General features: G+C 42.4%; 1 protein-coding gene across 2 annotated transcripts in view; it reads left to right on the top strand.

Moving 5' to 3' along the window:
* LOC120026933 (low-density lipoprotein receptor-related protein 12-like) overlaps positions 1-19,648 on the top strand; it is a 41,111-nt gene that overhangs the window by 9,503 nt on the left and 11,960 nt on the right. For both annotated transcript variants that reach the window (XM_038971709.1, XM_038971708.1), the window contains 4 exons: positions 1,072-1,274; positions 1,824-2,002; positions 4,290-4,520; positions 15,093-15,314. In XM_038971709.1, coding sequence (XP_038827637.1) covers positions 1,072-1,274; positions 1,824-2,002; positions 4,290-4,520; positions 15,093-15,314 — 835 coding nt within the window. The remainder of the gene's footprint in view (positions 1-1,071; positions 1,275-1,823; positions 2,003-4,289; positions 4,521-15,092; positions 15,315-19,648) is intronic.

Genomic DNA, 19,648 nt, shown 5'->3' with positions numbered 1-19,648 from the left:
TGTTCGTGAAGCATCAGCTCAAGTATTGTGTTTTCTGTCTGGACCAGAGCGCTGAAAGGAACCTGCCTTTTATTTTTTCCAGTGCTGTGTCCATGTTTACCAGCTCAGAAATAGACCCTCTGTGTTTCAGTGTTGTTTTTTCTACAGGATGTGATTTAGTGGCAAGAACAAACCGAAAATGTAATCTATCAATGACCATAAATGGGCAACAGAGCTTGCATGCAAACAACACTTGATAAATTCACTAAATTAGTGAATGTGTAAGTAATATGTTAGTAGTAAGTGTTTATACTCAAGTGGTGGTTATGCACATTAATAATATGTTATAGTCATGCTTTATTTGATTATTTTTATTTAACCTTTTATTTAACTAGGCTAGTTAAGAACACATTTTTTATTTACGATGACGGCCTAGGAACAGTGGGTTAACCTGTTCAGGGGCAGAACGACAGATTTTTACCTTGTCAGCTCGGGAATTCGATATAGCAACGTTTCAGTTACTGGCCCAACGCTCTAACCACTAGGCTACCTGCCTCCCCTAATGTTTAAGTAAGTTGTGGTTATAATCAAGCTTTATTTAAGTAAAAGTAGTTGAGTTATTGGCTATGTCATTGATTTAACTGTTATCACTGAGTCTCATCCAATGTACTTTAACCCTGGAGGAAAGTCACTCAGTATTACCAGTGATCATCTTTATTGTTTGGAAACTTCTTTCAACTGTTTGCTTTTTTGCAGTATGTACCCTATGAAAGAAGCTCATATCGATGACATCCCATTTACAGACTTCGACTAGCAATGAATGTGATATGTAGTTTTCTTACCTACTTTAGTTGAATGCACTTATTGTAATTCACTCTGGATAAGAGTGTCCAAAAGCTAGTTTTGGATATTACAAGAAGTTACTGCAAACGTCAAACACTTTTTTTCTCTCTGTTTATCTGTTTATTTTTTCTCTCTGTTTATCCAAATGCGTATTCAGCCTGTAACTTACTAAAATGTCAAATATACAGTACATTAATAATGTTTACTGTCAGGAAACCTCTTTTACCCCTTTGCCATTTCTCCCCCCAGCTTCCAGGACTTTGAGATCCAGAACTCTCACCGTTGCGGGCTGGACTGGGTTTCCATCGGCACCTACAAGAACCTGGATGGCTACCGCGCATGTGGCTCGTCCATCCCAGCCCCCTACATTTCTTCCCAGGACCACGTGTGGATCAAGTTCCACTCGGACGACATCATGACCGGCAAGGGCTTCAGGCTGTCTTATATAACAGGTAGCACCGCTCGCAGAGTCATGCTATTGATCAAATAATTTAATTAGTCACGTATTTGTCCCACATGCACATTTTAACTGGACACAAATAGACATTTGTATCCTAACTAGCTCGGAGGAGAGAATGATGACGGGTCGGGTTGTAAATGGCTTACAGCTGCAGTGTGAGCCTCTTCTCGAACGCTGCGTCCTCTGGAAAAACTGAAAGTCAGTAATTGGCTTGCTTGGCACTTTATGCACTTGAAGCAGCCTTTAGTTTTTTGTCCTCCTCTCTCTCGCTATGCCTTTCTCTCTCTGTTGTCTCCAAGCATTGGCTTTTCAAATGTGACAGAGGCTCAGAGGCTCATGGACTGAACGTCTATAAATGACTATCAGGCACTGCTTATATAATGTTGATGGTGCACAGCTTGATCAATAAGCATAAGCACTGTACATAATTAAACTAAATGATCCCACATTATTTTCCCTCGATTGTCACTAATGGTAAAATATTTGTAAGTGGTCACAAAGTGCATTAAATGGCGGTATTTCCTAATATTCTCAATTTCAGGAAAACCGGCGATGATCAGCTGTGACTCGGACCAGTTCCATTGCTCCAACGGAAAGTGCATCCCAGAGTCGTGGAAGTGCAACACCATGGACGAGTGTGGTGACAACTCTGACGAGGAGCTGTGCGTCCAGTCCAACCCCTCCACAGCCTTCTCCTTCCAGCCCTGTGCCTTCAGTCAGGTAGAGATTACTGACTTTGTGTAGTCTAGGTCAAGGGGATTGTGAATTTGTATTTGTATTTATTTAACCTTTGTTTAACTAGGCAAGTCAGTTAAGAACAAATTCTTATTGACAATGACGGCCTACCAAAAGGCCTCCTACGGGGGCCTGCGATTTAAATAAATAAATACAATAATAATATAGGACAAGGAAAGGCAGCCAAAGGAGGAATTGGCTTTGAGGGTAACCAGTGAAATATATCTGCTGGAGCGCGTGCTGCGGGTGGGTGCTGCTATGGTGACCAGTGAACTGAGATAAGGCAGGGCTTTACCTAGCAAAGACTTGTTGATGACCTGGAGCCAGTGGGTTTGGCTACGAGTATGAAGCGAGGGCCAGCCAACGAGAGCGTACAGGTCGCAGTGGTGGGTAGTATATGGGGCTTTGGTGACAAAACGCATGGCACTGTGATAGACTACATCCAATTTGTTGAGTAGAGTGTTGGAGGCTATTTTGTAAATGACATCGCCCAAAGTCGAGGATCGGTAGGATAGTCAGTTTTACGAGGGTATGTTTTAGAGGTCGACCGATTAATCGGAATGGCTGATTTAATTAGGGCCGATTTTCAAGTTTTCATAACAATCAGAAATCAGTATTTTTAGGCGCAGATTTTTTATTATTATACACTGCTCAAAAAAATAAAGGGAACACTTAAACATCACAATGTAACTCCAAGTCAATCACACTTCTGTGAAATCAAACTGTCCACTGTCCACAACACTGATTGACAATACATTTCACATGCTGTTGTGCAAATGGAATAGACAACAGGTGGAAATTATAGGCAATTAGCAAGACACCCACAATAAAGGAGTGGTTCTGCAGGTGGTGACCACAGACCACTTCTCAGTTCCTATGCTTCCTGGCTGATGTTTTGGTCACTTTTGAATGCTGGCGGTGCTTCAACTCTAGTGGTAGAATGAGACGGAGTCTACAACCCACACAAGTGGCTCAGGTAGTGCAGCTCATCCAGGATGGCACATCAATGCGAGCTGTGGCAAGAATGTTTGCTGTGTCTGTCAGCGTAGTGTCCAGAGCATGGAGGCGCTACCAGGAGACAGGCCAGTACATCAGGAGACGTGGAGGAGGCCGTAGGAGGGGAACAACCCAGCTGCAGGACCGCTACCTCCGCCTCTGTGCAAGGAGGAGCAGGAGGAGCACTACCAGAGCCCTGCAAAATGACCTCCAGCAGGCCACAAATGTGCATGTGTCTGCTCAAACGGTCAGAAACAGACTCCATGAGGGTGGTATGAGGGCCCGACGTCCACAGGTGGGGGTTGTGCTTATAGCCCAACACCGTGCAGGCCGTTTGGCATTTGCCAGAGAACACCAAGATTGGCAAATTCGCCACTGGCGCCCTGTGCTCTTCACAGATGAAAGCAGGTTCACACTGAGTACATGTGACAGACGTGACAGAGTCTGGAGACGCCGTGGAGAACGTTCTGCTGCCTGCAACATCCTCCAGCATGACCGGTTTGGCGGTGGGTCAGTCATGGTGTGGGGTGGCATTTCTTTGGGGGGCCGCACAGCGGCCCCCCTCCATGTGCCCGCCAGAGGTAGCCTGACTGCAATTAGGTACCGAGATGAGATCCTCAGACCCCTTGTGAGACCATATGCTGGTGCGGTTGGCCCTGGGTTCCTCCTAATGCAAGACAATGCTAGACCTCATGTGGCTGGAGTGTGTCAGCAGTTCCTGCAAGAGGAAGGCATTGATGCTATGGACTGGCCCGCCCGCTCCCCAGACCTGAATCCAATTGAGCACATCTGGGACATCATGTCTCGCTCCATCCACCAACGCCACGTTGCACCACAGACTGTCCAGGAGTTGGTGGATGCTTTAGTCCAGGTCTGGGAGGAGATCCCTCAGGAGACCATCCGCCACCTCATCAGGAGCATGCCCAGGCGTTGTAGGGAGGTCATACAGGCACGTGGAGGCCACACACACTACTGAGCATCATTTTGACTTGTTTTAAGGACATTACATCAAAGTTGGATCAGCCTGTAGTGTGGTTTTCCACTTTAATTTTGAGTGTGACTCCAAATCCAGACCTCCATGGGTTGATAAATTTGATTTCCATTGATAATTTTTGTGTGATTTTGTCAGCACATTCAACTACGTATAGAAAAAAATATTTAATAAGAATATTTCATTCATTCAGATCTAGGATGTGTTATTTTAGTGTTCCCTTTATTTTTTTGAGCAGTGTATATATGTTTAAATTTGTCAAATAAAATGTCTTTATTTATTCAGTTTCCCTGCCTGTCCCGCTATACCCGTGTCTACACTTGCCTGCCCGAGTCACTCAAATGTGACGGCAGCATCGACTGCCAGGACCTTGGTGACGAGATTGACTGCGACGTGCCGACCTGCGGCGACTGGCTGCGGAACTTCTATGGCACCTTCAGCTCGCCCAACTACCCTGACTTTTACCCACCAGGCAGCAACTGCACCTGGCTCATCGACACGGGCGACCACCGCAAGGTTGGTACTGATTCTTTTGCCTGTTTGAGAACGAGGACTGACCAAAATGGATGTGGCCAGGACTGTTAATTGTATTTTGTTTGTGTATTGTTGTACTGTATTCACATGGCTGAGACAACTATCTTTTGTCTAAAATGAAATCCTATTTGTCTAAAATGATATCCTATCCTTATATTTCCCTATACATATATTTCCGCGCCATGCTGCTCGCTCACACCACACTGCTCATTGGTAAGCGAATGCTCCTGCTACCTGTCTCTCCTTAACTTGTTGACTGGTGTTTTGGCTCAATGCCCTGCAATTTATTGCTTGCTTCTACAGCACCAACTTGCGAGTTGGACATCTCCCGCTCAAATAGTGTATGTGTGTGACTCATGTGTGATTGCTTGGGGTTTTGCCATTTCACAGGCTGTGTTTGTTTCAGGAGGTGTGGTGCAGCCTGTATTTGCAAACCCACTGTAGCTTACAGCAAACTTTTAGTAAATTCCTGTCAAGAAGAGCGACACGGAAGCCCAGTTAGCCTAGCTAGCCTGGCGTTTCAAGTGGAGGTCGCTAACAAACGGTTTCAACGCTGCAGGTGCTGTGTTTATTTTGCTCTATTCAGGGGACAATGCGGACCACCCGGACTTTCAATGTAGCAGCTGTTTGCCCGCTGAGGACTACAGAAGCGAAGTTGCTACTCTTAGCGAACAAGTAGCAAACTTACACAAGCTACTGGGGAATCCACGTCCGCCCAAATTTCTCTTCTACTCCAGTAGCTGGACGCCATTCTGACTTGATGGGAGTGTTGCCACTGTTTAGGCTCGCCATAACCAACTGGCTGGTGCTCCGCAGGGATCCCTCCCAGAAGGGGTCTCCACTTCCCAGGAAGGTGGAGTTAGTCCGATGCTTCTGGAGGACTTAGTGGATGTTCCTATTCTTGACCCTGCCAACCAGCCATGGAGTCAAGACACTCAACGTGAAAGGTCAAAACCAGCTGCCTTTGGCAATTGGGGCCTCCTTGGTGGTGGGAAGCCAGACTTCAAACAGCTTCGCCGCCCTGGATCTAGATGTTCTGGCGCCTTCATCCCTGGTGAAAGAGTCTTCGTTGGTTATAGGATGATCAAACTGGGTGCTTTGGCATCTCGCATGCCCGGAACATGCTGGCTTGCGAGGTTCCGCCTCTTGTAAATCCTTGATGGGTCTTTCAAGTCATGCAAGGTGTAGGAATGGGCGTATTTCCTATTCCATCTCGCTGGCTGTTGTCTTAAGCAGCTCTATGGTGAGAAACGTCTCGGTTTTTGGAGCAAAAACCCTGTGCTACCCTGGGGCTTGAGTACAGGATATTACTAGAATGCTCCCCACCTTTCTACGTCAGCACACAGAAATTGATGTGGTTGTAGTGCATGGGGGATTTAATGACATTAGGAATTGTAGCTTGGAACGGATGACAGGATTTTGAAGAATGGATAGGTCTCTGCTGGATACCAAAAAACGTCCTATTATTTCTGTCCCGGTGCCCTCGCTGGGTCGAGGTAGTGAACATTTTAGCAAGCTTCTAGCACTTCACAACTGGCTACGTGACTTCTCCAACTCCTTGGGTGTAACTTTTGTAGACAACTTTGACATATTTTCGTAGCAGATGATGCTCTATAAGGAGGATGGGATCCACCCTAATCATGTGGGTGGATAGATCCTGTCCAAACATTACAATTGCAGCGATTTCATTCTGCCACAGCTTCCCATGTTGATAGGGGTATTGTAAATAGTAGTTCTGTGCCTGTTAAATTAATTTCAATTGATAGCTCTCAGCTTCTGTAAGGTACCCACTGCTGTTGGCTCCACCTATGCTATTAAATGTTTTATAAAAACAATGTCCTATCCCAGAGCTCGAGTAAATTACATTACTAAGCTGGTCCTGAATATACTACATCAGGACATGGAAATCATATCTGGCCCTGTGCCCTCTGAATCATGGCATTGAACGGTTTAGCAGGATTCTTTCTCTACACAACTGGCTACGTGATTATTGCAGCTCAATGGGTGTAACTTTTGTTGATAATTTCAATATATTTTGGAAACAAAACACGTTTTATAAGGAGGATGGGATCCACCCATATCATTTGGGTTCATGGATCCTTTCACAGTATTATAAGGCTGTGTTGAGACAATGACTTGTCAATGACCCAAGCCCAGCTCAGTTAATCCCTACCATTGTGTTGCTGAGTCATCATAATGCTTTAACAAATGTACATTATACCAGGGGCATTGATAAGTAACCTAATTTATGTCCCTCTAACTGCCCTGAATGCCTCTGCTGATCCTACAGCTATTGTTTGCAAATTTATGCTGTTAGCACTGAGACAGTGTGCCCTAGTAGGTATTCCACGGTGTGCACCCCACACTGCACTAACATAAATAACATGAGAATATCTACTTCTGCTAGGCTTCCCAGTAAAGCAATGAAAACAAGCAAGCATCCCAGAAAAGTGCTCAAAATAGCCCACGTTAACATATGTAGCTTTAGAAACAAGGTTCATGAAATTAATAACTTGCTATTAATAGATGACATTCATATTCTGACTATCTCTGAAACTCACTTAGATAATACCTTTGATACAGTGGTAGCAATACAAGGTTATAACATTTACAGAACAGACAAATGCCAGCGGTAGAGGTGTTGCTTTTTATATTCAGAACCACGTTCCTGTAAAGCTTAGAGAGGATCTCATGTTAAATACTGTTGAAGTAATATGGCTGCAGGTTTATCTGCCTCACCTAAAGCCCATTCTTGTGGGAAGCTGCTATAGACCACCAAGTGCTAACAGTCAGTATCTGGATAACGTGTGAAATGCTTGATAATGTATATGATTTCAACAGAGGTATATTTATGGGTGATTTTTAAATATTGACTGGCTTTCATCAAGCTGCCCACTGAAGAAGCTTCAAACTAACCAGTGCCTGCAATCTGGTTATCAGTCAACCTGCCAGGGTAGTTACAAACAGCAGCATCTTTACAAATGCTGCAGAAATGTGCTTGAAAGCAGTATCCAGATCCATTGGATGTAGTGATCACAATATAGTAGCCATATCTAGGAAAACCAAAGTTCTAAAGGCTGGGTCTAATATACTGTATAAGAGGTCATACAATACGTTTTGTAGCGATTCCAAATTTGATGTAAGGAATTTGTTGATCCGGGGTCTGTGAGGGGCAAACAGACGCTGCACTTGCCACATTTATGAGATTGCATTTCCTAGTTACTAATAAGCATGCACCCATCAAGAAAATGACTTAAAAACTGTTAAACCCTTGTGGATTGACAACCGATTGGCAAGCATACTACAAATTGAAAAATCATGTGACTAAACTGAATTAAAAAAAGAAGAAACTACACTATGAAACAAAGAGAAATTACCTAAAAAAATTTAGTAAAAATCTTTGGAGCACCTTCAATGAAATGTTGGGGAAAAATGCAAACTCAGCTCCATTCATTGAATCAGATGGCTCATTCATCACAAAACCGACTGATATTGCCAACTACTGGCATGATTTTTTTTCTTTGGCAAGATTAGCAAACATGACATGCCAGCAACAAATGCTGACACATCCAAGTATATCAGACCAAATTATGAAAGACAAGAATTGTACTTGTGAATTCCGTAAAGTCAGTGTGGAATTGTCTATCAACAATGACAAGCCACCAGGGTCTGACAATCTGAACGGAAAATGACTGAGGATAATAGCAGACAATATTGCCACTCCTATTTGCCAGATTTTCAATTGAAGCCTACTAGAAAGTGTGTGCCCTCAGGCCTGGAGGGAAGCTAAAGCCATTCCGCTACCCAGGAATAGTAAAGCCCCCTTTACTGGATCAAAAAGCCAGCTAATCAGCCTGTTACCAACCCTTAGTAATTTTCTGGAAAAAATTGTTTGACCAGATACAATGCTATTTCAAAGTAAACAAATTGACAATAGACTTTCAGCACGCTTATAGGGAAGGGCACTCAACAAGCACATCACTTACACAAATGACTGATGATTGGCTGAGAGAAATTGATGATACAATTATTTTGGGGGGCTGTCTTGTTAGACTTCAGTGCAGCTTTTGACATTATCGATCATAGTCTGCTGTTGGAAAAACGTATGTGTTTACAGCCCCTGCTATAATGTGGATAAAGAGTTACTTGTCTAACAGAACACAGAGGGTGTTATTTAACAAAGAGCTGCCGTTAGAGTGGGTGGCAAGGAATAAGTTAGCCCTAAATATTTCTAGAACTAAAAGCATTGTGTTTGGGACAAAACCCTAAACCTCAACTAAGTTTTGTAATAAATAATGTGGAAATGGAGCATGTTGAAATGACTAAACTGCTTGGAGTAACCCTAGATTGTAAGCTGTCTTGGTCAAAACATATTGATACAGTAGTAGCTAAGATGGGGAGAAGTCTGTCCATAATAAAGCAACGCTCTGCCTTCTTACCAACGCTATCAACAAGGCAGGTCCTACAGGCCCTAGTTTTGTTGCACCTTGACTACTATTCAGTCGTGTGGTCAGGTGCCACAAAAAAGGACGTAAGAAAATTACAATTGGCTCAGAACAGGGCAGCACAGCTGGCCCTTGGATGTACACAGAGAGCTAATATTAATAATATGCATGTCAGTCTCTCCTGGCTCAAAGTGGAGGAGAGATTGACTTCATCACTACTTGTATTTATGAGAGGTATTGACATGTTGAATGCTGTCTGTCTAAACTACTGGCACACAGCTCAGACACCCATGTATATGCCACAAGAGGTCCCTTCCTAGTCCCCAGGTCAAAAACAGACTATGGGGGGTGCACAGTACTACATAGAGCCATGACTACATGGAACTCTATTCCACATCAAGTAACTGACACAAGCAGTAAAATTAGATTTAAAAAAAACATTAAAAAAAACACCTTATGGAACAGCGGTGACTGTGAAGCAACACAAACATAGGCACAGACACATGCATACATGCACATGGATTTAGTACTGTGGTGGAGTAGGGGCCTGAGGGCATACAGTGTGTTGTGAAATCTGTGAATGTATTGTAATGTTTAAAAAATTGTATAAACTGCCTTAATTTTGCTGGACCCCAGAAAGAGTAGCTGCTGCCTTGGCAGAACAGTATACAGAGGTGGGACCAAGTCATAAGTAAGTCTCAAGTCTTAGCACTCAAGTTCCAAGTCAAGACAGGCAAGTCGGAGAGTCAAGACCGTCAAGTCTCGAGTCTTTAACTTTGAGTTTCGAGTCCTAAACAAGTCATAATGTGCTCTTCACCAAATGTAATACCATTTAATATTTTTAACAAGAGGAATAGTTAGTATATTACATTTACGCAAATCATTAATGCTTTTTAAAAATATCTACCGTTGAAGTCGGAAGTTTACATACACTTAGGTTGGAGTCATAAAAACTAGTTTTTCAACCACTCCACAAATTTCTTGTTAACAAACTAGTTTTGGCAAGTCGGTTAGGACATCTACTTTGTGCGTGACACAAGTCATTTTTCCAACAATTGTAAACAGACAGATTATTTCACTTATAATTCACTGTATCACAATTCCAGTGGGTCAGAAGTTTACATACACGAAGTTGACTGTGCCTTTAAATAGCTTGGAAAATTCCAGAAAGTGATGTCATGGCTTTAGAAGCTTCTGATAGGCTAATTGACATAGTTTGATTCAATTGGAGGTGTACCTTCAAACTCAGTGCCTCTTTGCTTGACATCATGGGAAAATCAAAAGAAATCAGCAAAGACCTCAGAAAAATAATGAGATATCTCCACAAGTCTGGTTCATCCTTGGGAGCAATTTCCAAATGCCTGAAGCTACCACGTTCATCTGTACAAACAATAGTACGTGAGTATAAACACCATGGGACCACGCAGCCCTCATATCCCTCAGGAAGGAGACGCGCTCTGTCTCCTAGAGATGAACGTACTTTGGTGCAAAAGTGCAAATCAATCCCAGAACAACAGCAAAGGATCTTGTGAAGATGCTGGGGAAAGCCTGTACAAAATTATCTATATCCACAGTTAAACAAGTCCTATATCGACATAACCTGAAAGGCCGCTCAGCAAGGAAGAAGCCACTGCTCTAAAAGCACCATTAAAAAGCCAGACTACGGTTTGCAACTGCAGATGGGGACAAAGATCGTACTTTTTGGATAAATGTCCTCTGGTCTGATGAAACAAAAATAGAACTGTTTGGCCATAATGAGCATCGTTATGTTTGGAGGAAAAAAGGGGGAGGCTTGCAAGCCGAAGAACACCATCCCAACCGCGTAGCACGGGGGTGGTAGCATCATGGTGTGGGGGTGCTTTTCTGCAAGAGGGACTGGTGCACTTCACAAAATTAATGGCATCATGAGGAAGGAACATTATGTGGATATATTAAAGAAACATCTCAAGACATCAGTCAGGAAGTTAAAGCTTGGTTGCAAATGGGTCTTCCAAATGGACAATGACCCCAAGCATACTTCCAAAGTTGTGGAAAAATGCCTTAAGGAACACAAAGTCAAGGTATTGGAGTGGACAAGAGGCAGGTGGACAAACAAAAACCCACACATTCTGATAAACTCCAAGCATTGATTATGCAAGAATGGGCTGCCATCAGTCAGGATGTGGCCTAGAAGTTAATTGACAGCATTCCAGGGCGGATTGCAGAGGTCTTGAAAAAGAAGGGTCAACACTGCAAATATTGACTCTGCATCAACTTCATGTAATTGTCAATAAAAGCCTTTGACACTTATGAAATGCTTGTAATTATACTTCAGAATTCCATAGTAACATCTGACAAATATCTAAAGACACTGAAGCAGCAAACTTTGTGGAAATATTAATATTTGTATCTTTCTCAGCTTTTGGCCACGACTGTACACATGTACACACATGGATTTTGTGTTGTGTATATATGTGGTAGTGGACTTGAGGCACTGAGGGCACACACTCAGTGTGCTGTGAAATCTGTTATGAACGTATTGTAATGTTTTGAAAATTGTATAACTGCCTTAATTTTGCCAGACCCCAGGAAGAGTAGCTGATGCCTTGGCAGCAGCTAATGGGGATCCATAATAAATACAAATATCAAGCTATTGTTTTGCTACATGTGCTCATAAGCATAGAGGTATTGTCAGTAGTAATCTTGTACACATTTACCTCAATTCTACTATTAGCATGTTGATAATGGCGCCGGAGGGGATGGCTGCCGTTTTTTGCGGGCTCCTAACCAGCTGCTATTTTGTGTTTTTTCACATTGTAACTTATTTTGTACATAATGTTGCTGCTACCGTCTCTTATGACCGAAAATAAATAACTTCTGGATATCAGAACAGAGATTACTGGACGAAGATTTTTTATTTAATGAGTCTGATGTGAAGGATGTACTGCTTCTCCGAAAACCAGGCCCAAATCTCCGTCATTCCGGTGAAGAAAAGCTGAAAATACAGGCGGCGGAGATCGGGGTGCCTTGTGAGAATTCGTTGACGAGTAGGTAACCCGCTTCTACCGTCCATTCTATTGGCCAACGTGCAATCACAGGAGAATAAACTTGATAGGATAGTCTCGAACTGACATTATCAACGGGACATTAAAAACTGTCATATTTTATGTTTCACTGAGTCGTGAAATGCATTGTTGGTTAAGGGCTTGTAAGTAAGCATTTCATGGTAAGGTTGTGTTGATAGCATGTGAAAAAATGTAATTTGATTTTAGCTCTGCAACTTTGAATCCAATCAGGAAGCCTATTGTGGCTAGCTCTACAAGTTATATTAACTTTTGTGGCACCATGGATATTCCTGCTGTTTTCAAATCTCGCAGAGGGCTTGGACTGTCACACATAAATGTGCTATGTAAGATCTTCTTTAATGGCACCATGCTCTCTTAGCAACTCTGTCCCCAAAATGTGTGAGCTGTTGGTTATAAAAGTGTCCATAAGCCAAAATATGCATGTTTATTGATGCTGTCCCTTGCCCCTGGTATTGTTTCTGATGATTTAAAAGCCTTTTTGGTAACTGAACTGGCTGTGTTAGATCTATATCTTGATTGGCTTACACATGCCTCAGATCAGTTTAAGAATATCTGTCTTGAGTTCAACTTGACTCGGCTGATAATGAAACCCACTCAGATTAATGTACAGTGTATACAGACCCCTTTCTTTTTTGATATTTGTCACGTTACAGCCTTGTTCTAAAATGTCCTCATCAATCTACACATCAATCTTAAAATAATGATGGACTGTCGTATCTCTTTGCTGTTCTTGCCATAATATGGACTTGGCCCTTTTTGGTAAAAGACCATCTTCTGTATACCACCCCTACCTTGTCAAAACACAACTGATTGGCTCAAACACATTAAAAAGGAAAGAAATTCCACAAATGAACTTTTAACAAGGCACATCTGTTAAAACCTCTACTTCATCACCATCCCTGATCCGGGAGCATCCTCATCAGTAAAAAGCTGACTAGCATAGCCTAGCATAGCGCCACAAGTAAATACTAGCATATAAATATCATGAAATCACAAGTCCAATACAGCAAATGAAAGATACACATCTTGTGAATCCAGCCATCATTTCCGATTTTTAAAATGTTTTACAGGGAGACACAATATGTATTTCTATTAGCTAACCACAATAGCAAAAGACTCAACCGCATATTTTCACCATTTTCTTTACCGCATAGGTAGCTATCACAAAACCGACCAAATAGAGATATAATTAGTCACTAACCAAGAAACAACTTCATCAGATGACAGTCTTATAACATGTTATACAATAAATCTATGTTTTGTTCGAAAATGTGCATATTTGAGGTATAAATCATAGTTTTACATTGCAGCTACAATCACAAATAGCACCGACGCAGCCAGAATAATTACAGAGAGCAACGTGAAATACCTAAATACTCATAAAACATTTATGAAAAATACATGGTGTACAGCAAATGAAAGATAAACATCTTGTGAATCCAGCCAATATTTCAGATTTTTTAAGTGTTTTACAGCGAAAACACAATATAGCATAATATTAGCTTACCACAATAGTCAAACACACAACCGCATTTATTCACCGCATAGATAGCATTCGCAAAAACCAGCAAAAGATATAAAATTAATCACTAACCTTGACCAACTTCATCAGATGACAGTCTTATAACATCATGTTACACAATACACTTATGTTTTGTTTGAAAATGTGCATATTTTGAGCTGCAAACCGTGGTTATACGTTGTGAATATGTAGCATCGATTCACCAAATTATCCGGAGATATTTTGGACAGTCACCTAATCTGACCAAAGAACTCATCATAAACTTTACTAAAAAATACATGTTGGACAGCAAATGAAAGATACACTAGTTCTTAATGCAATCGCCATGTTAGATTTTTTAAAATAACTTTACCATAACAAACAGCTTACGTTATAGCGAGACAGCGCCCGCAAAAAGGAAGGAAAATAGGACTAAACATTTTCCACAGAAATACGAAATAACATCATAAATGGTTCTTACTTTTGCTGAGCTTCCATCAGAATCTTGTACAAGGAGTCCTTTGTCCAGAATAAATCGTTGTTTGGTTTTAGAATGTCCTCTTCTCCTGTCGAATTAGCAACCTTAGCTAGCCAAGTGGCGCGAAGATGTCCATCTTCACCTAACGTAGAGAACGGAAAACTCCAAAACTCCCGATAAACGTTGAATATTCTGATAAAACTATATTGAAAAAACATACTTTACGATGATATTATCACATGTATCAAATAAAATCAAAGCCGGAGATATTAGCCGTCTATACCGAACGCTTTTCAGAAGCCAATGCTGATGTTCCCGCGCCTTGGTAGACAAAGGAAATTGTGGTCACGTCATTCCAAGAGCTCTTGTTCGACCTCAGATCAAGCTAGACTCCCCATTCCACCTCCCACTGCCTGTTGACATCTAGTGGAAGGCGTATGAAGTGCACGTATATCCATAGATTTCAAGCAATTGAATAGGAAGGCCCTGGAACAGAGCATCGTTTTCAGATTTTTCACTTCCTGTCTGGAAGTTTGCTGCCAAATGAGTTCTGTTTTACTCACAGATATAATTCAAACAGTTTTAGAAACTTTAGTGTTTTCTATCCAATAGTAATAATAATATGCATATTGTACGATCTAGAATAGAGTACGAGGCAGTTTAATTTGGGCACGATTTTTTACAAAGTGGAAACAGCGCCCCCATATTGACAAGAAGTTAATTGAAATGCATTCCAGGTGAAGGGTGGTTACATTGAAGAATCTCAAATATAAAATATATTTTGATTTGTTTATCACTTTTTTGATTACTACGTGATTTCATATGTGCCATTTCATAGTTTTGGTGCCTTAACTCTTATTCTACAATGTAGAAGATAGTAACAATAAAGAAAAACCCTGGACTGAGTATGTGTGTCCAAGCCTTTGACTGGTTGTGTGTATGTGTGATATATATATATATAATTTTTTTTTTATTAAAAAAAAAATTGGACAAGAACTCACCAGACGCAGACTATGTATTTACATTTTTTAAATCTTCATTATTTCTTTAATGTATTGATTCCAGGTGATCCTGCGTTTCATGGACTTCAAGCTGGACGGGACGGGCTACGGGGACTACGTCAAGGTGTATGACGGCTTGGAGGAGAACCCTCGCCTCCTACTTCGCGTCCTCACCGCCTTCGACTCCCGTGCCCCCGTCGCCGTGGTCTCGTCCTCGGGCCAGCTGCGCGTACACTTCTATGCTGACAAGATCAACGCGGCAAGGGGCTTCAACGTTACCTACCAGGTAGGCATGAGTTAAAACAAGATTTCTCAGAATCGATTAGTTTCTATTGGTTTGGTTGCTAGGGCCGATTTTAATTGATTCAGCCAATAGTTCTCCTGGCAAAATATAGTAGGAGGTACTTACATCGTTGCACACTAGCTTCTTATTTATTGCAGGGGGAGAAAAGCTACACATAGTATAATAAAATTAAAATATATATACAGTATCAAAACAAATGTTATTTGTCACATATGCCGAATACAACCTTACAGTGAAATGCTTACTTACAAGCCCTTAACCAACAATGCAGTTTTAATAAAAATATGTTAAGTAAAAAAAATAGATGTTAAAAATAACAAATAATTAAAGAGCAGCAGTAAAATAACAGTAGCGAGGCTAAATACAGGGGTATCGGTACAGAGTTAATGTGCGGGAGCACAGGTTAGTCGAGGTAATTGAGGTAATATGTACATGTAGGTAGAGTTAAAGTGACTATGCATAGATAATAAACAGAGTAGCAGCAGTAAAGAGGGGGGATGATGCAAATAGTCTGGGTAGTCATTTGATTAGCTGTTCAGGAGTCTTATGGCTTGGGGGTGGAAGCTGTTGAGAAGCCTTTTGGACCTAGACTTGGCGCTCCGGTACCGCTTGCTGTGTGGTAGCAGAGGGAACAATCTATGACTAGGCTGGGGTCTGACCATTTTTAGGGCCTTCCTCTGACACCGCCTGGTTATAGAGGTTCTGGATGGCATGAAGCTTGGCCCCAGTGATGTACTGGGCCGCACACACTACCCTCGGTAGTGCCTTGCGGTCAGAGGCCGAGCAGTTGCCATACCAGGCAGTGATGCAAACAGACAGGATGCTCTCAATGGTGTAGCTGTATAACTTTTTTAGGATCTGAGGACCCATGCCAAATCTTTTCAGTCTCCTGAGTGGGAATAGGCTTTGTCGTGCCCTTTTCACGACTGTCTTAGTGTGTTAGGACCATGATAGTTTGTTGGTGATGTGGACACCAAGGAACTTGAAGCTCTCAACCTGCTCCACTGCAGCCCCATCGATGAGAATGGGGGCGTGCTCAGTCCTCCTTTTCCTGTAGTCCACAATCATCTCCTTTGTCTTGATCACGTTGAGGGAGAGGTTGTTGTCCTGGCGCCACATGGCCAGGTGTCTGACCACCTCCCTATAGGCTGTCTCATTGTTGTCGTTGATCAGGCCTATCACTGTTGTGTCGTCGGTAAACTTAATAATGGTGTTGGAGTCGTGCCTGGCCATGCAGTCATGAGTGAACAGGGAGTACAGGAGGGTACTGAGCACGCACCCCTGAGGGGCCTCCGTATTGAGGATCAGTGTGGCGGATGTGTTGTTACCTACCCTTACCACCTGGGGGAGGTCCGTTAGGAAGTCCAGGATCCAGTTGCAGAGGGAGGTGTTTAGTCCCAGGGTCCTTAGCTTAAAACCAAAAAGAAACCTGATGAAACAGTTTGAGGGCACTATGGTGTTGAACGCTGAGCTGTAGTCAATGAATAGCGTTCTCACATAGGTGTTCCTTTTGTCCAGGTGGGAAAGGGCAGTGTGGAGTACAATAGAGATTGCATCATCTGTGGATCTGTTGGGGCGATATGCAAATTGTAGTGGGTTGAGGGTTTCTGGGATAATGGTGTTGTGAGCCATGACCAGCCTTTCAAAGCACTTCATTGCTACAGACTTGAGTGCTACGGGTCGGTAGTCATTTAGGCAGGTTACCTTAGTGTTCTTGGGAACAGGGACTAGGGTGGTCTGCTTGAAACATGTTGGTATAACAAACTCAGTCAGGGACTAGTTGAAAATGTCAGTGAAGACACTTGCCAGTTGGTCAGCGCATGTTCGGTAATCCGCCTGGCCCTGCGAACGTTGACCTGTTTAAAGGTCTTACTCACATCGGCTGCGGAGAGCGTGATCACACATACGATTCAATCTTAGTCCTGAATTAACGATTTGCCTGTTTGATGTTTCGTTGGAGGGCATAGGGGAATATTTTGAAACTTCCGGGTTAGAGTCCCGCTCCCTGAAAGCGGCAGCTCTACCCTTTAGCTCAGTGCGGATGTTGCTTGTAATCCATGGCTTCTGGTTGGGGTATGTACGTTCAGTCACTGTGGGGACAATGTCATCGATGCACTTATTGATGATGCCAGTGACCGATGTGGTGTACTCCTCAATGCCATCGGAAGAATCCCGGAACATATTCCAGTCTGTGCTAGCAAAACAGTCCTGTAGCTTAGCATGTGCGTCATCTGACCGCTTCTTTGACTGAGTCACTAGTGCTTCCTGCTTTAGTTTTTGCATGTAAGCATGAATCAGGAGAATAGAATTATGGTCAGATTTGCCAAAGGGCGAGGGAGAGCTTTGTACGCGTGTCTGTGTGTGGAGTAAAGGTGGTCTAGTGTTTTTTTCCTCTGTTTGCACATGTACCATGCTGGTAGAAATTAGGTAAAATGGATTTAAGTTTCCCTGCATGGAAGTCCTCGGCCACTAGGAGCGCCGCCTCTGGATATAAAGGTGAAATATATATATATATGTTTTAAATAAACAATGTGCCATTGGAACACAGGAGTGATGGTTGCTGATAATGGGCCTCTACGCCTATGTAGATATTCCATTAAAAAATCTGCCGTTTCCAGCTACAATAGTCATTTACAACATATTTCTGATCAATTTGATGTTAATTTAATGGACAAAAAATGTGCTTTTCTTTCAAAAACAAGGACATTTCTAAGTGACCCCAAACTTTTGTGTGTGTGTATATATATTTTAAAAGTATTTTATACTTTTATTTATACAGGGGATCAACTCAGACCAAGGTCTCATTTGCAGTAGAGCCCTGTTTTCAATGCAAATTTAAAAAAATACATATGCACAAATACAGACACATTAAGACATATACATTAAGACATATAGACATTAAGAACAATCACAATTAACAATTTAAAGATTAGAGATACATTTTTGCATTGCCCATGGGGCACCATAACATCCATTCTAAGAGCTTTTTGTAAATTGTTCCACTTCTAAGGTGCAGCATAGCTTGACAACTGTGAGAAGCATTGGAGTCAACATGGGACAGAATCCCTGTGGAACGTTTTCGACACCTTGTATAGTCCATGCTCTGACGAATTGAGGCTGTTATGAGGGCAAAAGGGAGTGCAACTCCATATTAGGAACGTGTTCCTAATGTGTTGTACACAGTGTATATAGTCATAACAATATTATCAACATTGTTTTGTTATAAACAAATAATCTCCTCACCCCAAGGTAGAAGGAGCGCATTTTCATTTCACCGATAGAATCAGGAAGTTTTGACTTTCTGTCTATTCATCTGCTCATAGTGTACCACAAGATCTCGCAGTCATAGCGAATGCACCATGGGCCAGAGAAGGAAGCACTGCCCCACACGGAGCTGTTTATTTCAGAGGCTGGGAAAAAATTCTTTATATATACACAAAACATTAGGAACACCTTTGCACCCTCTTTTTCCACAGAACAGGGATGTTGACTCCAATGCTTCCCACAGTTGTGTCAAGTTGGCTGGATGTCTTTTGAGTAGAGGTCGACCGATTAATCGGCATGGCGGATTAACTAGGGCCAATTTCAAGTTTTCATAACAATCGGTAATCTGCATTTTTGGACGCCGATTATGGCCGATTACTTTGCAATCCACGAGGAGACTGCGTGGCAGGCTGACCACCTATTATGTGAGTGCAGCAAGGAGCCAAGGTAAGTTGCTAGCTAGCATCAAATCAAATTTATTTATATAGCCCTTCGTACATCAGCTGATATCTCAAAGTGCTGTACAGAAACCCAGCCTAAAACCCCAAACAGCAAGCAATGCAGGTGTAGAAGCACGGTGGCTAGGAAAATCTCCCTAGAAAGGCCAAAACCGAGGAAGAAACCTAGAGAGGAACCAGGCTATGAGGGGTGGCCAGTCCTCTTCTGGCTCTGCCGGGTGGAGATTATAACAGAACATGGCCAAGATGTTCAAATGTTCATAAATGACCAGCATGGTCAAATAATAATAATCACAGTAGTTGTCGAGGGTGCAGCAAGTCAGCACCTCAGGAGTAAATGTCAGTTGGCTTTTCATAGCCGATCATTAAGAGTATCTCTACCGCTCCTGCTGTCTCTAGAGAGTTGAAAACAGCAGGTCTGGGACAGGTAGCACATCCGGTGAACAGGTTAGGGTTCCATAGCCGCAGGCAGAACAGTTGAAACTGGAGCAGCAGCACGGCCAGGTGGACTGGGGACAGCAAGGAGTCATCATGCCAGGTAGTCCTGAGGCATGGTCCTAGGGCTCAGGTCCTCCGAGAGAGAGAAAGAAAGAC

This window comes from Salvelinus namaycush, chromosome 32 (assembly GCF_016432855.1).
Source record: "Salvelinus namaycush isolate Seneca chromosome 32, SaNama_1.0, whole genome shotgun sequence".
NCBI classification, from domain to species: Eukaryota; Metazoa; Chordata; class Actinopteri; order Salmoniformes; family Salmonidae; genus Salvelinus; species Salvelinus namaycush.
Note: the sequence above shows the minus strand (reverse complement) of the source record. Positions and strands in the feature narration are given on the sequence as shown.